Source organism: Pecten maximus, chromosome 2 (assembly GCF_902652985.1).
Source record: "Pecten maximus chromosome 2, xPecMax1.1, whole genome shotgun sequence".
Classification (NCBI taxonomy): Eukaryota; Metazoa; Mollusca; class Bivalvia; order Pectinida; family Pectinidae; genus Pecten; species Pecten maximus.
In genome coordinates this window covers 13423122-13437553 of record NC_047016.1, presented here as the reverse complement: position 1 = coordinate 13437553, position 14432 = coordinate 13423122, and the positions used below count along the sequence as shown (strand labels likewise).

General features: G+C 34.9%; 1 protein-coding gene across 2 annotated transcripts in view; it reads left to right on the top strand.

Moving 5' to 3' along the window:
* LOC117318132 (serine O-succinyltransferase-like) overlaps positions 1-12640 on the top strand; it is a 53345-nt gene extending 40705 nt beyond the window's left edge. For both annotated transcript variants that reach the window (XM_033873149.1, XM_033873143.1), the window contains exons 2-11: positions 1522-1735; positions 5703-5815; positions 6192-6225; positions 6409-6495; positions 6856-6935; positions 7616-7765; positions 8322-8505; positions 9207-9360; positions 9560-9651; positions 10435-12640. In XM_033873149.1, coding sequence (XP_033729040.1) covers positions 1526-1735; positions 5703-5815; positions 6192-6225; positions 6409-6495; positions 6856-6935; positions 7616-7765; positions 8322-8505; positions 9207-9360; positions 9560-9651; positions 10435-10518 — 1188 coding nt within the window. In that variant the 5' untranslated portion in view covers positions 1522-1525 and the 3' untranslated portion in view covers positions 10519-12640. The remainder of the gene's footprint in view (positions 1-1521; positions 1736-5702; positions 5816-6191; positions 6226-6408; positions 6496-6855; positions 6936-7615; positions 7766-8321; positions 8506-9206; positions 9361-9559; positions 9652-10434) is intronic.
* Positions 12641-14432: the final 1792 nt, after the last annotated feature.

Here is a 14432-nt window from a genome sequence, read left to right as displayed (position 1 = left end):
TTCCTCTGTAGACGGGATTCGCTAGTACACTATCGCCGTGTTGTTGTGCCGAGTCGAGGTGGATCTAGGGCACAGAGGCCCATTGATATGTGACATACAAACCTTGTGATAGTAACCACATCCACGTCCCGTGATTGGCTTATCGCCTTCATGAAAGGAGTGCGTGGACAACTGATTTCTGTCCCGGGTATCTTTCCATTCATAGTCCCCAGTTACTATCAGATGATCGGGGTCAGGTTGTGGACGACGTAGTAAATAATTGAACTCTGCACTTCTATAAGGACGGATTGTTGACCAGATTTACTCGATAAAAGAACATATTTTCAACACCTGACAATCCAATACGAGTTTAATGAACAAACATGAACATTGCCATGGCGAGCATTGTAATAAAGGATTTCAAATTTAGGAGAATTTGTGATTTCAATTATGAGTTAATATTCTTTACATGTTAAAAAGATACACAAAAATGTTTATAATGAACAGACATTCCCATGACTTCTATCAACATTAGAACCTGCTATTATACCATACCATTGTCCCTCTTCAGTACTTGCACAGGATGTTAAATGTTTGTGACAAATTTGATCTCCCAGCTATAATGAATGTCATCTAAAATTATACAAGATATACAGTGTAATTAATTTGTTCAGGACGAAATGACGTCATCGTTTCCTAGACAAGATTGTAATGATCAATTCTAATGTTGCTTTTTTGTTTATCATTACTCTGCATCTAATGATGATATTTGGTAAATAACTGGAGTATTCATTGTTTGTCCTTATGGAATTCCACACGGTTTGCCTGTTCCTACCACCCCTAGCGCCACCTAGAAGGATGATACGACAGTATTGATGTAGTTCGTATTTTCATTATTTGACAGATACTTCTTTATTTTTATTAACTGAATATTCACTATAATATTGGGATGTCTATCCTCTTTTGACTGGCTGGAAGCCAATAGCGATATGAAGGTTACACGAAAGGTAAATTATTGTAAAGTATTGTACAAAAACACACACATGAATATTGGTCAATTGGGTATGTGACATCTTCGCTAAATAAACCCCAATGTCACTTCAATTAGGGTTTATTTATTCAACAACCCCGGCTCTGTAACAGATTCCCAGCTGAGGCAATCAAAAATTCTCTCAAAGCACATTGAGTTATATTACTGGTTTTTGGACCCGTTACTTACTGCAATGTCCAATAACCCTTATTTGATGTTAAGGAATCCAATATTGAAAATTATGAAATAAATTAAATTGTTGAGCTATTGTACCACATCTATCAAGATTTTGACTTGTTTTCAGCCTTATTTTGAGGTTATTTTGTCGTCTCTTATGCATCAACAAGTAAGTCTCATTGAATCACAGACTATTATTAGAATGCCGAAACAGTTAAGTTTTGGCTCCACTGTATCTAACTCTCAATGTTTACTGGAATTACGGACTAATATATTGTCTGTCCATTGTACAGTGCTTGGAGGTGTTAATAATGATGACGTTTTGTCTGTTTCAGTAAGATGACGGGCCCTGAACCTGATTACGATAAGATCTCCTCTGGTTACAAGACATTCACAAGTGATTTCCCTTTCCCTGTCAAATACAACAAAGCTGTCCTCCCCGAGGTAACGATTGCCTATGAGACGTGGGGAGAGCTGAACCAGGACCGAAGTAATGTAGTCATCATCCATGCCGGACTCTCGGCGAGTTCTCACGCAAAGAGTCATAAGGTACGGGCAACATGTGTTGTGGATTCAATAAGACACATCTTATTTCTTGTCAAATATAGAAATACCATATGGCTAATATCTCGGAAAAGTATTATTGGAAATATTAACACTGCTAAATTCAGAGATAACGAACAACATTAAAATGATGCGCTAGTTTAGGCTAAGTCAGAAGAGATAGAACACGAAATAATCCATACCGAATTATCGAGAGAAAACCACATATTAGATATAACAGCGTTTGTTTAGGGGAAAAAATGTCACCACCCTATATGTACAAAGTGAACATTTCCATGACGTTTTATATACTGACAAGTGTTTGTAAGGATTTTGTGACAGTATATATACTAACATGTGTTTGTAAGGATTTTGTGACAGTATATATACTAACATGTGTTTGTAAGGATTTTGTGACAGTATATATACTGACAAGTATTTGTAAGGATTTTGTGACAGTATATACTGACAAGTATTTGTAAGGATTTTGTGACAGTATATACTAACATGTGTTTGTAAGGATTTTGTGACAGTATATATACTAACATGTGTTTGTAAGGATTTTGTGACAGTATATATACTGACAAGTATTTGTAAGGATTTTGTGACAGTATATACTGACAAGTATTTGTAAGGATTTTGTGACAGTATATACTGACAAGTATTTGTAAGGATTTTGTGACAGTATATACTGACAAGTATTTGTAAGGATTTTTATGACAGTATATATACTGACCTGTGTTTTTGAGTATTTTTATGACAGTATATACTGACCTGTGTTTGTAAGGATTTTTATGACAGTATATATACTGACATGTGGTTGTGAGTATTTTTATGACAGTATATACTGACCTGTGTTTGTGAGTATTTTTATGACAGTATATATTACTGACATGTGTTTGTGAGGATTTTTATGACAGTATATATTACTGACAGGTGTTTGTAAGGATTTTTATGACAGTATATATTACTGACATGTGTTTGTGAGTATTTTTTATGACATTATATATTACTGACAGGTGTTTGTAAGGATTTTTATGACAGTATATATTACTGACATGTGTTTGTGAGGATTTTTGTGACAGTATATATACTGACAGGTGTTTGTAAGGATTTTTATGACAGTATATATTACTGACATGTGGTTGTGAGGTTTTTTGTGACAATATATATACTGACAGGTGTTTGTAAGGATTTTTATGACAGTATATATTACTGACATGTGTTTGTGAGTATTTTTTATGACATTATATATTACTGACAGGTGTTTGTAAGGATTTTTATGACAGTATATATTACTGACATGTGTTTGTGAGGATTTTTGTGACAGTATATATACTGACAGGTGTTTGTAAGGATTTTTATGACAGTATATATTACTGACATGTGGTTGTGAGGATTTTTGTGACAGTATATATACTGACAGGTGTTTGTAAGGATTTTTATGACAATATATATTACTGACATGTGGTTGTGAGGATTTTGTGACAGTATATATTACTGACATGTTATTGTTATGATATCCTAGTCTCTATTACAGACATATGAACTATGACTGTGTATAGAGGGACCTTTGATAGAGTGTTCCATTCCGTGACATTGATTTGAGAATTGTCAAAGGGCGTCGATATTTGTAACGAATACCGGACACATAAACTATTACAGATAAGCTTCCTGGTGTGAGTAAACAATAAACGAGATAATTCAACTGATACCATTAAATAGAGCTCCTGTCCAAACAAAGCAAACGTCTTTATTTTCTAAACCAAGTTCAAGTGTGGGTGACATGATGATTCCTTACACATTCTCACCTTGTTATCTGGACACCAATAGTCAATATTATCTAGACATCACTAATCCATATTATGTAGACATCACTAATCCATATTATCTAGACATCACTAGTCCATATTATCTAGACTTCACTTGTCCATATTATCTAGACATCACTAATCCATATTATCTAGACATCACTAGTCCATATTATGTAGACATCACTAATCCATATTATCTAGACATCACTAGTCAATATGTTCCCCTATATATCATAGGTTTCGGTTCTGAACTATCTACACCATTCTTTTTTTAAATTTATCGAATCATATTAATAACAATGCTGTTGTCATTGAACCATATTAATAACAATGCTGTTGTCATTGAACCATATTAATAACAATGCTGTGGTCATTGAACCATATTAATAACAATGCTGTAGTCATTGAACCATATTAATAACAATGCTGTGGTCATTGAATCATATTAATAACAATGCTGTGGTCATTCAACCATATTAATATCAAGTCTAAGAGCAATTGCCTTTGTTCATAATACTGTTATGGTCATTGGGTCATAGTAGAACAATGTAGATGCCAGATAGCTGATGTAAAAAGTGACGAGAATTGAATTATATAGTAGTTCCAAATATAGTAAGCTAAACACTGAGTTAGAACATAGGTAAGATATTGTATGACCTGGAGTTTACATTGAAGAGATGTTCTATATTTTGACCTTCCGAGTTATAAAACAGAGAGACTTAGTCATCTGGAAGCACTTTTCGATATACCTTAATCTCAAGGTACATATGTACAATGACCTTTGTTTGACCTACATGTGCAAACAGTCCAGCAGTGTCCAGCGTGCTCGCAAGATAGCAAATGCCTGCACGTCTGCTGTCTGTGACATGTTAGGACTGACTATGACCTTAACCGTAAACTTTATGGACAGGCCAGAGACTGTGACGTTTCTACGTTGAATAATCTTAATGGACAGGCCAGATGCTCTGACGTCTCCAGTTTTTTATTACCAGTCCAGATATAACCTATAAGTTCTCTCAGCCCCCATACAGGAACTTTTATCCGATTAAAACTAAGTTCAGGTTGAAATTGTTCATTTTTCATTTTACAACCGTCACGTTCAGTATACAAAATGTACTTTCATTGTTTTATAGGGATTTCCCGTTTTTATATAAAACAGTCCTGAGTAATCCCGCTACCACATAATCACTTAAGTGTTTAAAGGTATAATTCAAGGTTCGATATATGCTTGTCAAAAGCGAAGCATATCATTATGGGAACCGCCTATCTGTGCATTAATTCATACACGTAGTCCCATAACCGTATGATCACAAGTAGAGCCTTAATGTATTTTTATGGATTTTAATCGAAAATTTTGGATTGAAATTTGAAATAAGTATACTTGATTAAAGTCTGTGGTGCAATTATGACCCTTTCTTGTTTTGCCAGCAATTTCACATCCTATAACACAATTCGAAATAAAAATAGGAGTGTCTGTCTTACACAATTTGTAAACTAGTTGTCAAGACACAACCGAAATGGCCATAACATTCTACGCTATACGTTTTCTTTTTGTAACACCTCAAAGTATGTATATAGAATCCCTACGTAATAAAGTAAAAATGTTTTACGCTGTCATATCATGATATGTTCTGTTACAAGGGCCAACGTGAAGAAATTTATTTTTAGAAATTGCTATTGTCAAATCTTTGCAGATCCATTTCAGCGGTAATCGCTATACATAAAACGACTTATTCTGTGGTGCTTTGCTGTATTCATTTTTATGGTATTTTTTTTTTTTTTTTTTTGCTTTTTTTTTGTGATAATTGCTTTCTTTTTGTTCATTTTGAATTGTGTGGACATCTTACATCAACCAAGTATTTAGAGAGCGCAATTATTTGTATAGATATGATATAGCTAATATAAATGAAATCAATCTAGACAGTTACAAGTACATGTTAGTGAATGTACAGGATTAATGATGCTCGGTTGGTGGGAGGAATTTGTTGAATGTGGATATGTTTGATTTATTACAATATAAGTTGTGATATAGTTAATTATCTTTATCACAGTAACAGTTGTGATGTGGTTTATTTTACTTATTAAAGTATAAGTTGTGATGTGGTTTATTTTATTTATTACAGTATAAGTTGTGACGAGGTTAATTATATTTTTACCAGGATAACCCGCTGCCCGGTTGGTGGGAGAAATTTGTTGGGTCTGGATGCGCTGTGGACACTGACAAATTCTTCGTCATCTGTATGAACAACATAGGCAGCTGTTATGGATCAACGTAAGCACATCATGTGATTTATCTTATGGCCCAATTATAATTTCAGGTCTTTCATGGGTTTGATTAGTCGCACAGACATTTTCTTTACTTATGTACTTATATATTAGTGGTATATCTGTTAATTAAAGTCTTTATCTGTCTATAGGAAAACGTTTAAGCGAAACATTCCGTTTTCCTTGGACAATGACAGTTATATTTGTATGTTTTGAACTTATTTGTATTTTTACACTAACATGTCAAATGTTTCCCCATTTCGTTAAGTTTTTATTCATCAAGAAATCCAGGATAGCCTTAATACTTACTACCAATAGCAGTCTGAGCGATATAAATGTCGTCCTTGAAGTATCATTATATCTGATAATGTTTAACATTTCAGTGGCCCGTCTTCTGTCAACCCCATCACTGGAAAGGTAATTATGAATTTCTCTGATAATTGTTTGGCTGAAGTAATGAATCTATTTTGTCTCTCTGAAGAAATAAAAATAATAACTAATACTTGCTACTCTGTTAATAATGCTTGTTTTTAAATAAAGTTATTTTCATAAAAAAATGTCGCCTTTGTTTTTAACCAGAAAATTCTCTTTTTCTTTCAGCAATATGCCACTACGTTTCCTGTGATCAGTATAGACGACATGGTGAACGCTCAATTCCTGCTCCTTGATCACCTTGGTATTGAAAAGGTAGGTTATAATTAATGATACTGAGGGTATTAAAACAGTTTTCACGCTGTTTTGAATGTCGTACATATAATAACTATCTAATATAAAATCACGTTTACCCTGTATTCGTACAGTTTAATAAATCGAAGCAATCTCAGAACTGCACAGATAGATATATGTATTATGAGATAAACTATTTATTGTTCATAATATGTTCGAGAGTTGGAAATTGGAACAGGAAACTCTTGAAGCAACATTGATATCTGAATAATATACATCAAAAGTTAATTTATTATTAATATGTCAAATACTATACCGATATACCCGGATATCGAGGGAACCATACATCGGCTAATGATGCTCCTGTCTTGTATGTTGCAGATCTATGGCAGTGTTGGGTCTTCCCTGGGTGGCATGTGTTCTTTGTTGTCGGCATCTCTTCATCCTGATCGTGTAGAAAGGTATAGATATTATTCAATCATTGTCTTATCGCGAAAAGTAAAACATTTAATACATTAGGCGGGAGTCTGTTATTTCGGTGTTTGTGAGAGTTATCTCCTCTGACACACTCAACTGACGTTGATTAGATAGATACTGCGTATATTGTCATCACTTGCAGACCAAGGATTGGGAAACAATAGCCTTTCGTTAACACATTTTAGATTTGATAGGGTTTTTCTATTTTTGGACATTCTTGACTTTGAACTTTCACACAGGAATGCCATTGGTTCTACCACCTGACGACTTTCAAGTGACCGGGTGCTTACCTTTGTCTGCTTTAAATATATGGTGACCAGGGCTAAACACACTGCTGCCAGTTCATGATAATACATCCGGCAAAATGTCATTATTGTATCCGGGTTATGATATTTCGGTGAACTTGAGCTTTCAAGTGGCCGTCAGGTTGCTTCGTCACATTTGTGGTTTCTCTTTATCATTTGTGTAGTCTTTCTTCATCGCCTTTGTGATTTCTTTTTACCAGCTGTGAAGTATCTTTTTATATTTTATTATGGATGAAAAATTACAACCAAAAAAGCAATAACGATAAATACATTTAACGCTTTGTGATAGTTTACCGACGTATACGTTACGTAGAAATCTTTGAAATATGGATGTAATTTTATATGGTACATATTTCCAGGGTGGTGTCGATTTCCTCCTGTGCCCAGTCCCATCCTACATCCATATCAATGCGGTATCTACAGCGGAAGACGATAATGTGTGACCCAAACTGGAATAAAGGCTATTATTACAATGGAGCATTTCCCAAGATTGGCATGAAACTCGCAAGGTAAGAGCTCTCTCAGGTCCCGTCATAATTATATAGGAGAAGTGAGTCTTACCAATTCTTTTCGAGTCTAGATTCAAATTCATCACTTACACGACAACAATGTTAGCAACGCATATTATTACGCTATGCAAACCGCCTTCGTAGCTTGAACTTCGGTTAGGATTGTAAATACAAAAAAAAAAAAAATCATTTTGAAAGACAAAAGGTCCTAATCCCCCATATTTTAGAATGACATAATTACTTTTGTCGTTCGGTGATCGTGCAGATTGATATTAAAAGATCAAATCATCCACTTCTCGATGCTGATTTCGTCGAAAAGTAATTATGCTTTAATATCCAAAGAATGATCGGTAAGTTGTCTACAGTCCGCTGTTTTTATATTATGTTCATGGCCTGAGTACGTGCAACTCATTTTCTGGTTTGTCGTTCATGTTATGATCGATTATAGTTTAACTTGCATTGTTTGTTTAACGTCTCTTTTAAAACCACACACATTCAGAATTGTTTTACTTTGGCTGGTAGGTAGTACTCTTACAACAGATTTACCTTTTGATAGGGAGATTGCGACCTTGACCTACAGAAGTGGTCCAGAGTGGGACAAGAGGTTTGGGCGAGGCAGGATCGATGAAAATGTGTGCCCCTCCCTATGTCCTTCTTTCCTCATAGAAAGTTATTTGGAACACCAGGGGGAGAGCTTCTCCACCAAGTATGACCCTAACTCTCTCCTCTACATATCCAAGGTGAGCAGTACATGGTAAACAAAGAAAAGAAACGTTCATTTAACTCATTTAAGCATTGATGTCATTTTTTTTTAGTTTCATCCGGGTATGAAACAAATTTTGTTTGCATTGAAAAAATAAATGACATCAACGCTTATAATTATTTTTTGAAAATGATTATGACGTCAATTGTCGTATTGTGATGTCACATTTTTCGCGCCATTCTCGGAATTTCTTTCATAGAAGAATGAAAAGAATTTTTCGACCAATCATATTTGAGTACTGACCATGAAAACAAAGAATTAATTATAAATCATTTAGAAGGGTGTATTGTATAATATAGAACCGTGTTACATACTACGACAGAACTGTGTTTTATGTGTTATATTCTCTTACAGAACCGAGTTAACTAACGAAATACTTCCAGATCTTATATGTACACATCTGAATTTTTAAATGGTGTTTTAAACTTTAAGTTCATAGATCTACATACATGTATAGAAGAAAGTTCCGGAATCAATTTAATTGGTTCTGAAAAAAGAACAATGACAACATATCAAAATTCATACCCAAAGGGAACTCTCCTTCCAACTTTGACGTCTTGGTGTCCTCTACGATGTATTTGCGATAATACGACTGAATGAACAGTTGATTGAGATAAGTGATAGTTAATTAAGACGTCCCTTCTCTGTTTATACATGTCTGTATTTGATGTGTTGTAGGCTATGGACTTGTTTGACATGTCGGAAGGAAAGTCCTCCCTCCACGCTGGTCTCGCCACAGTCAAATGTCCTACCATGGTTCTGGGCGTACAGACGGATATCCTGTTTCCCATATGGCAACAACGACAACTCGCCCGTATCTTAAAGGAATCTGGTGAGTAGATCATGGCCGTCTTTTTACCAGTGACGATGCTCATCTTAAAAGATATAAGACATTAAATAGTCATTGTTTTCCCCTTGCTTTGAAGATGACAATGGACAAAGTGAATCATTGTTATTATTATTTTTATTATAAGCTTCATGCAATTATTTTGATAAGCTTATTGAATAATTTTTATCTTTTTTTTTATCAGGAAATCAAGCTGTTACATATTATGAGCTGGATTCACTTTTTGGGCACGACACATTCTTGTTAGATCTCAACTGTGTAGGAGCGGCTGTTAAAGTAAGTACGATGCATAGCTAGCCGAATGATCACACCGTCAAAATATTACTAACACAGTCAACATAATACTAACATAGTCAAAATAATACTAACATAGTGAAAATAATACTTACATAGTCAAAATAATACTTACATAGTCAAAATAATACCAACATAGTCAAAACAATACCAACATAGTCAAAATAATACCAACATAGTCAAAATAATACCAACATAATCCAAATAATACTAACATAGTCAACATAATACAAATGTACTAACTTAGTTAACATAATACCAACACAATCAGGCAAAGGATAACACCGTCAAAATAATACAATACCAACATTGTCAAAATAATACATAGTTAAAAGAATACTAACATAGTCAACATAATACTAGCATAATTAACGTAATAACAACATAGGTAACGCAATACTATGATCGGTGCAAAGTTGGAGGGGGTAAAGACATTTTCGTTAATATGATCCAGGAAGTTTTTGGTTAAAACAGATAGAACCAAGAAATTTACTTTTGCAAAATAGGTTGAGAAAAGTTTGTCAACGGAATAGCCAGCGTCATAATGTGTGTACTTGGGTGTTTGGTAATTGTCAACTATTTGTTATTACTGCACTTTTGCTTTTGAAATTTTACAATAATAGAACATCTATGTTATTAGTAATTTTTTTAGGTATGGTTTAAACACGCAAAGCTAGAAAACAAAACATGTAGATCCTCTTCATGTAATGATCACAAATACCACCCTACAACGCTTATTTAGAGTTTTCAAAATTTCTATTCTAGGGTTTCCTGGAGACTGATTTACATAATACAAGAGGCCATGCTGGGAAAGAGAAAACATTCCAAAGTAAGGCGATGCCGATGTGAATTTAGTCTGAAGACGGAAACAAAACTTCATTTTGATATATGAATGGAGGGCAATGGAAAAACACATATTTGTCTCATGGATTGTCTTCATTGATTCATATACTTTCTGTAATAATGACGTGACATTAACTATCCCTATATTATTATACAGACATCTAAATCAACTAGTGTATAACTTACTAGTCTAGGGCCAGTTATTGAAACACTATAGACTGGTGATGAATCCGTCATTGACTTGTGTTAAAGCTGATGAAATTATATTTTTCTATTGTCCTTAAGTACGGGAATATAATCTGTGCAATTGATTTTTATTTTGGAACTTTTGTGCATCCAGGAGTTAGTACCGTTCATTTTCGTTTTCTGCAATTGAGAGTGAATGTTACCCCTGTAGTATCGAGTATGACCCTTGTGTACATTGATTCACACACCATTCCATGTGTAGTATGTGGTGATGAATTATCAGGGGAAGGTTTATATACGTATTCAATGTACATGTTCTTTTTTCCTTAAACGTGTATTCAAAATATAAATAGTTATAGTGCACGCAATTGTGCCTGCATGATATGGTTTTGAAATGAAGCAGTGATGATTTGTTTTCACATAATGTTCATTTTTGTAGAGATATGTCGAGTTTTGTATCAATTTTTCTGTACAGTAAATGTGCATTGACAATTTGTCATTTTGCTTTTTCTTTTTTTTTTTTTCTTTTTTTTGCAGACTTGTTAATTCGAGAACATTGTTAAAATATGGTGTTATTTTGAAGGTTAGTTATGTACTTGTGTTGGATAAGTAATCCGTAACGCTATTACGTCTATACATATCTTTATGCTAGTCACTATTAACTTACGTATAGGTCAGTGATCATTGATATACATTTTGTTTGTTTTCTAGATACATATTTGTGTATTTATTTAATTTGACGATGTCTCGAAGCTCTTTGCTGAGTTAGTATTAATCTTGTAATTCCGATAGGGTCTTGCCCGGTAAGTTGTTTTCCATTTCATAGAAGATTTCGAAACTGATCTCAAATTTTCAATTGTAGCTAGTCATTGGCTCGTATCAACTGAAATATCTATAATTCTCATATTATCGTTTTCTTATGAAGTGGAAACTGAGCCAGTATCCAACGTATCCTTTATACATATTCATATTTAATTAATATAATGAAAGGAAGTTTTTAAATAAATTCCAGGTTACCAAGTTTTGTTATATCTTTTCCGGTGGTATTGCTTCATACACATGGTAAACTTCGTATCATTATCAGGAAAAGTAGGAATTTTACATTCGCCTTCAAGGACGTGTAAACATATTGTGAAACTAGAACAAAAAACGTATATAGATTTCTTTTTTTATCTCTCTTACCGCGGTTTGTAATTCAAAACCGGTTTTTGGTTTTATTTGTTTTTCTTACATTTTAGTAGACATTTTAACTTCACGAATGGTCCTAGGTTAAACACTTTTTCATTTGGCAGACAAGAGTTACCTCCCTTTACATATATAAGTTCTCATAACGGAATGTCATTACTGCTTAACTAGATTGAAGTCTAGTTCAATATTTACTAATGATTTTTTCAATGATAAAATGTGAAAAAGCAAGACGTTTACATTGGTAAATAAATTTGCTCGAGAGACAAAGGATTGTGAGGGAAAATGTGAGGAAAATAATGAGTGAGAGAAAACAATGCGTGTTGTGTGGGACAGTTATAAGAATTGCAATTTTTAAAGTAATAACCGGCGTTTTGCTCGATTAAGTTTGTGTTTTGCTGTTGATGTTTATGTCAAGCGGAACCGTTTATACGCCTACCTGCATGTATATACATACAGTTAGATGATATGAACACATGTTTTCTTTTGAAACATGTTTCGCAGGTGTTTTTATTATGTTATACTATTACATGTGCTACAAAATGATACGAGAGCTTTTTGTCTGGCATATTGTAAAATTGTTATATTTCTAGTAATCTTATGAAACATTTGTTCAATACGGTTTTGTATGCATGATTGCAAATTCTGCATATTTCAAATCGTCACACCGGTAAGCATACGTAAATGGTTTTCATGATTGACTGAGTTTAGACGTTAAGCTGTTTACTGATTAAAAACATTTCGGTACGCCCATAAATATGTGTTCTTGTATGTGCTTGTAATATGACAGATATTTGTAACGTAAGGCAGCTCGCGGTGCTGTGTTCCATGGGAGACTTTAAAGTACCCAGTACAATCTTGTCTTGTGCTTATTGAAGAAACCAAATTTGACTGATTGTTCTTGTAACATCTGCTTGCTCTTTTACGTAGTCTTTCTTTTTTCCTCCTACATACTATTCTTTTGTCCCATTGCTTGTTGTCTTCGATGGTGTCCTCCTGAGTACTCGTTGTTATATAACATCCCTACAGAGAAAACGTGAGGATAAATTTAAAAAGAAAATGTTCCAACTTCTCAACTTCTAGCACCGTCTTACGTCCGTTTATATAACGACGAGTCATCCTAGTCCCAACTTAATCTTGACAGTTCCTGACAAAGCTCTCGCTGAAAGATAACATTTCAGCAATGTTTCTGATTGTGATAAAATTGCTTAAGGAACGTACATTGCATTACATATATCGTGGATCAAGGGTATAGCTTGTATTCCTAGGAAACAAAAGTCATTCAACTAGCCTGATGATGTTTGGATTGTTGGACACGTCATCGTAAACAGGAAGTTTTGGTGATTTACGTTGTATGTGTTTTTTTCGGAGGACGTTCGAAACTCAATGCCACTTCCTGTGTTCGTCCCTACAACGTGGATAAGGTGCAGTGCAAAGATACCCGTTAAAATGGCTCATGGATTGCTATAAAACAAAGGTCATTCCTTGTTCATTTGTCTTGTTTGTTAGGGGATTAACATCCTCGTAAGTAAGAGGGCAGGTGTCAAGGTGACACAAACATCCAGGGTCATATATGGACGGGTGTCAAGGTGACACCAACATCAAATATCATAATTTATGTGGACGGGTGTCAAGGTGACACCATCATCAAGGGTCATATGTGGACAGGGTTTCAAGGTTACACCAACATCCAGGGTCATATGTGGACGGGTGTCAAGGTGACACCAACATCCAGGGTCATATGTGGACGGGTTTCAAGGTTACACCAACATCAAATATCATAATTTATGTGGACGGGTGTCAAGGTGACACCATCATCCAGGGTCATATGTGGACGGGTTTCAAGGTGACACCAACATCAAAGATCATAATTTATGTGGACGGGTGTCAAGGTGACACCATCATCCAGGGTCATATGTGGACGGGTGTCAAGGTGACACCAACATCCAGGGTCATATGTGGACGGGTTTCAAGGTTACACCAACATCCATGATCATATGTGGACGGGTGTCAAGGTGACACCAACAGCCAGGGTGATATGAGAACGAGTGTCAAGGTGATACCAACATCCAGGGTCATACGGGAACGAGTGTCAAGGTGATACCAACATCCAGGGTAATATGTGGACGGGTATTCGTTGTTGAAATATATCTATGAAATATAGTATCGATATCAATGAAAGACACATATCCATATCTATCTATTTCGTTTGGACACATGGAATTCTTCGCGAAGCCTTGTTGGGAAGAACGGAAATACTGAGAAAGGGAATTTCGATATACAGTGTATGAGGCGAGGATATAGGCCCTATATTGTTTGAGAAGGTTTCAATAACTCCTTGACAAACACAGCAATTGTTGCAAACCGGCAGAAGAATGGTTGTATTACATTATATTATATCAATTGCTTATCATTGTGATTCTTAGCTCGGACTCAGATTGGAACTACTGGTGTAAGACAACCCGATGACGACAGTTTAGGAAATTGAGAGAAGGGTTGGCAGGGACCTCCGCAAGTGGAGATGAGTGTCATGGACCTCCAACATCAGA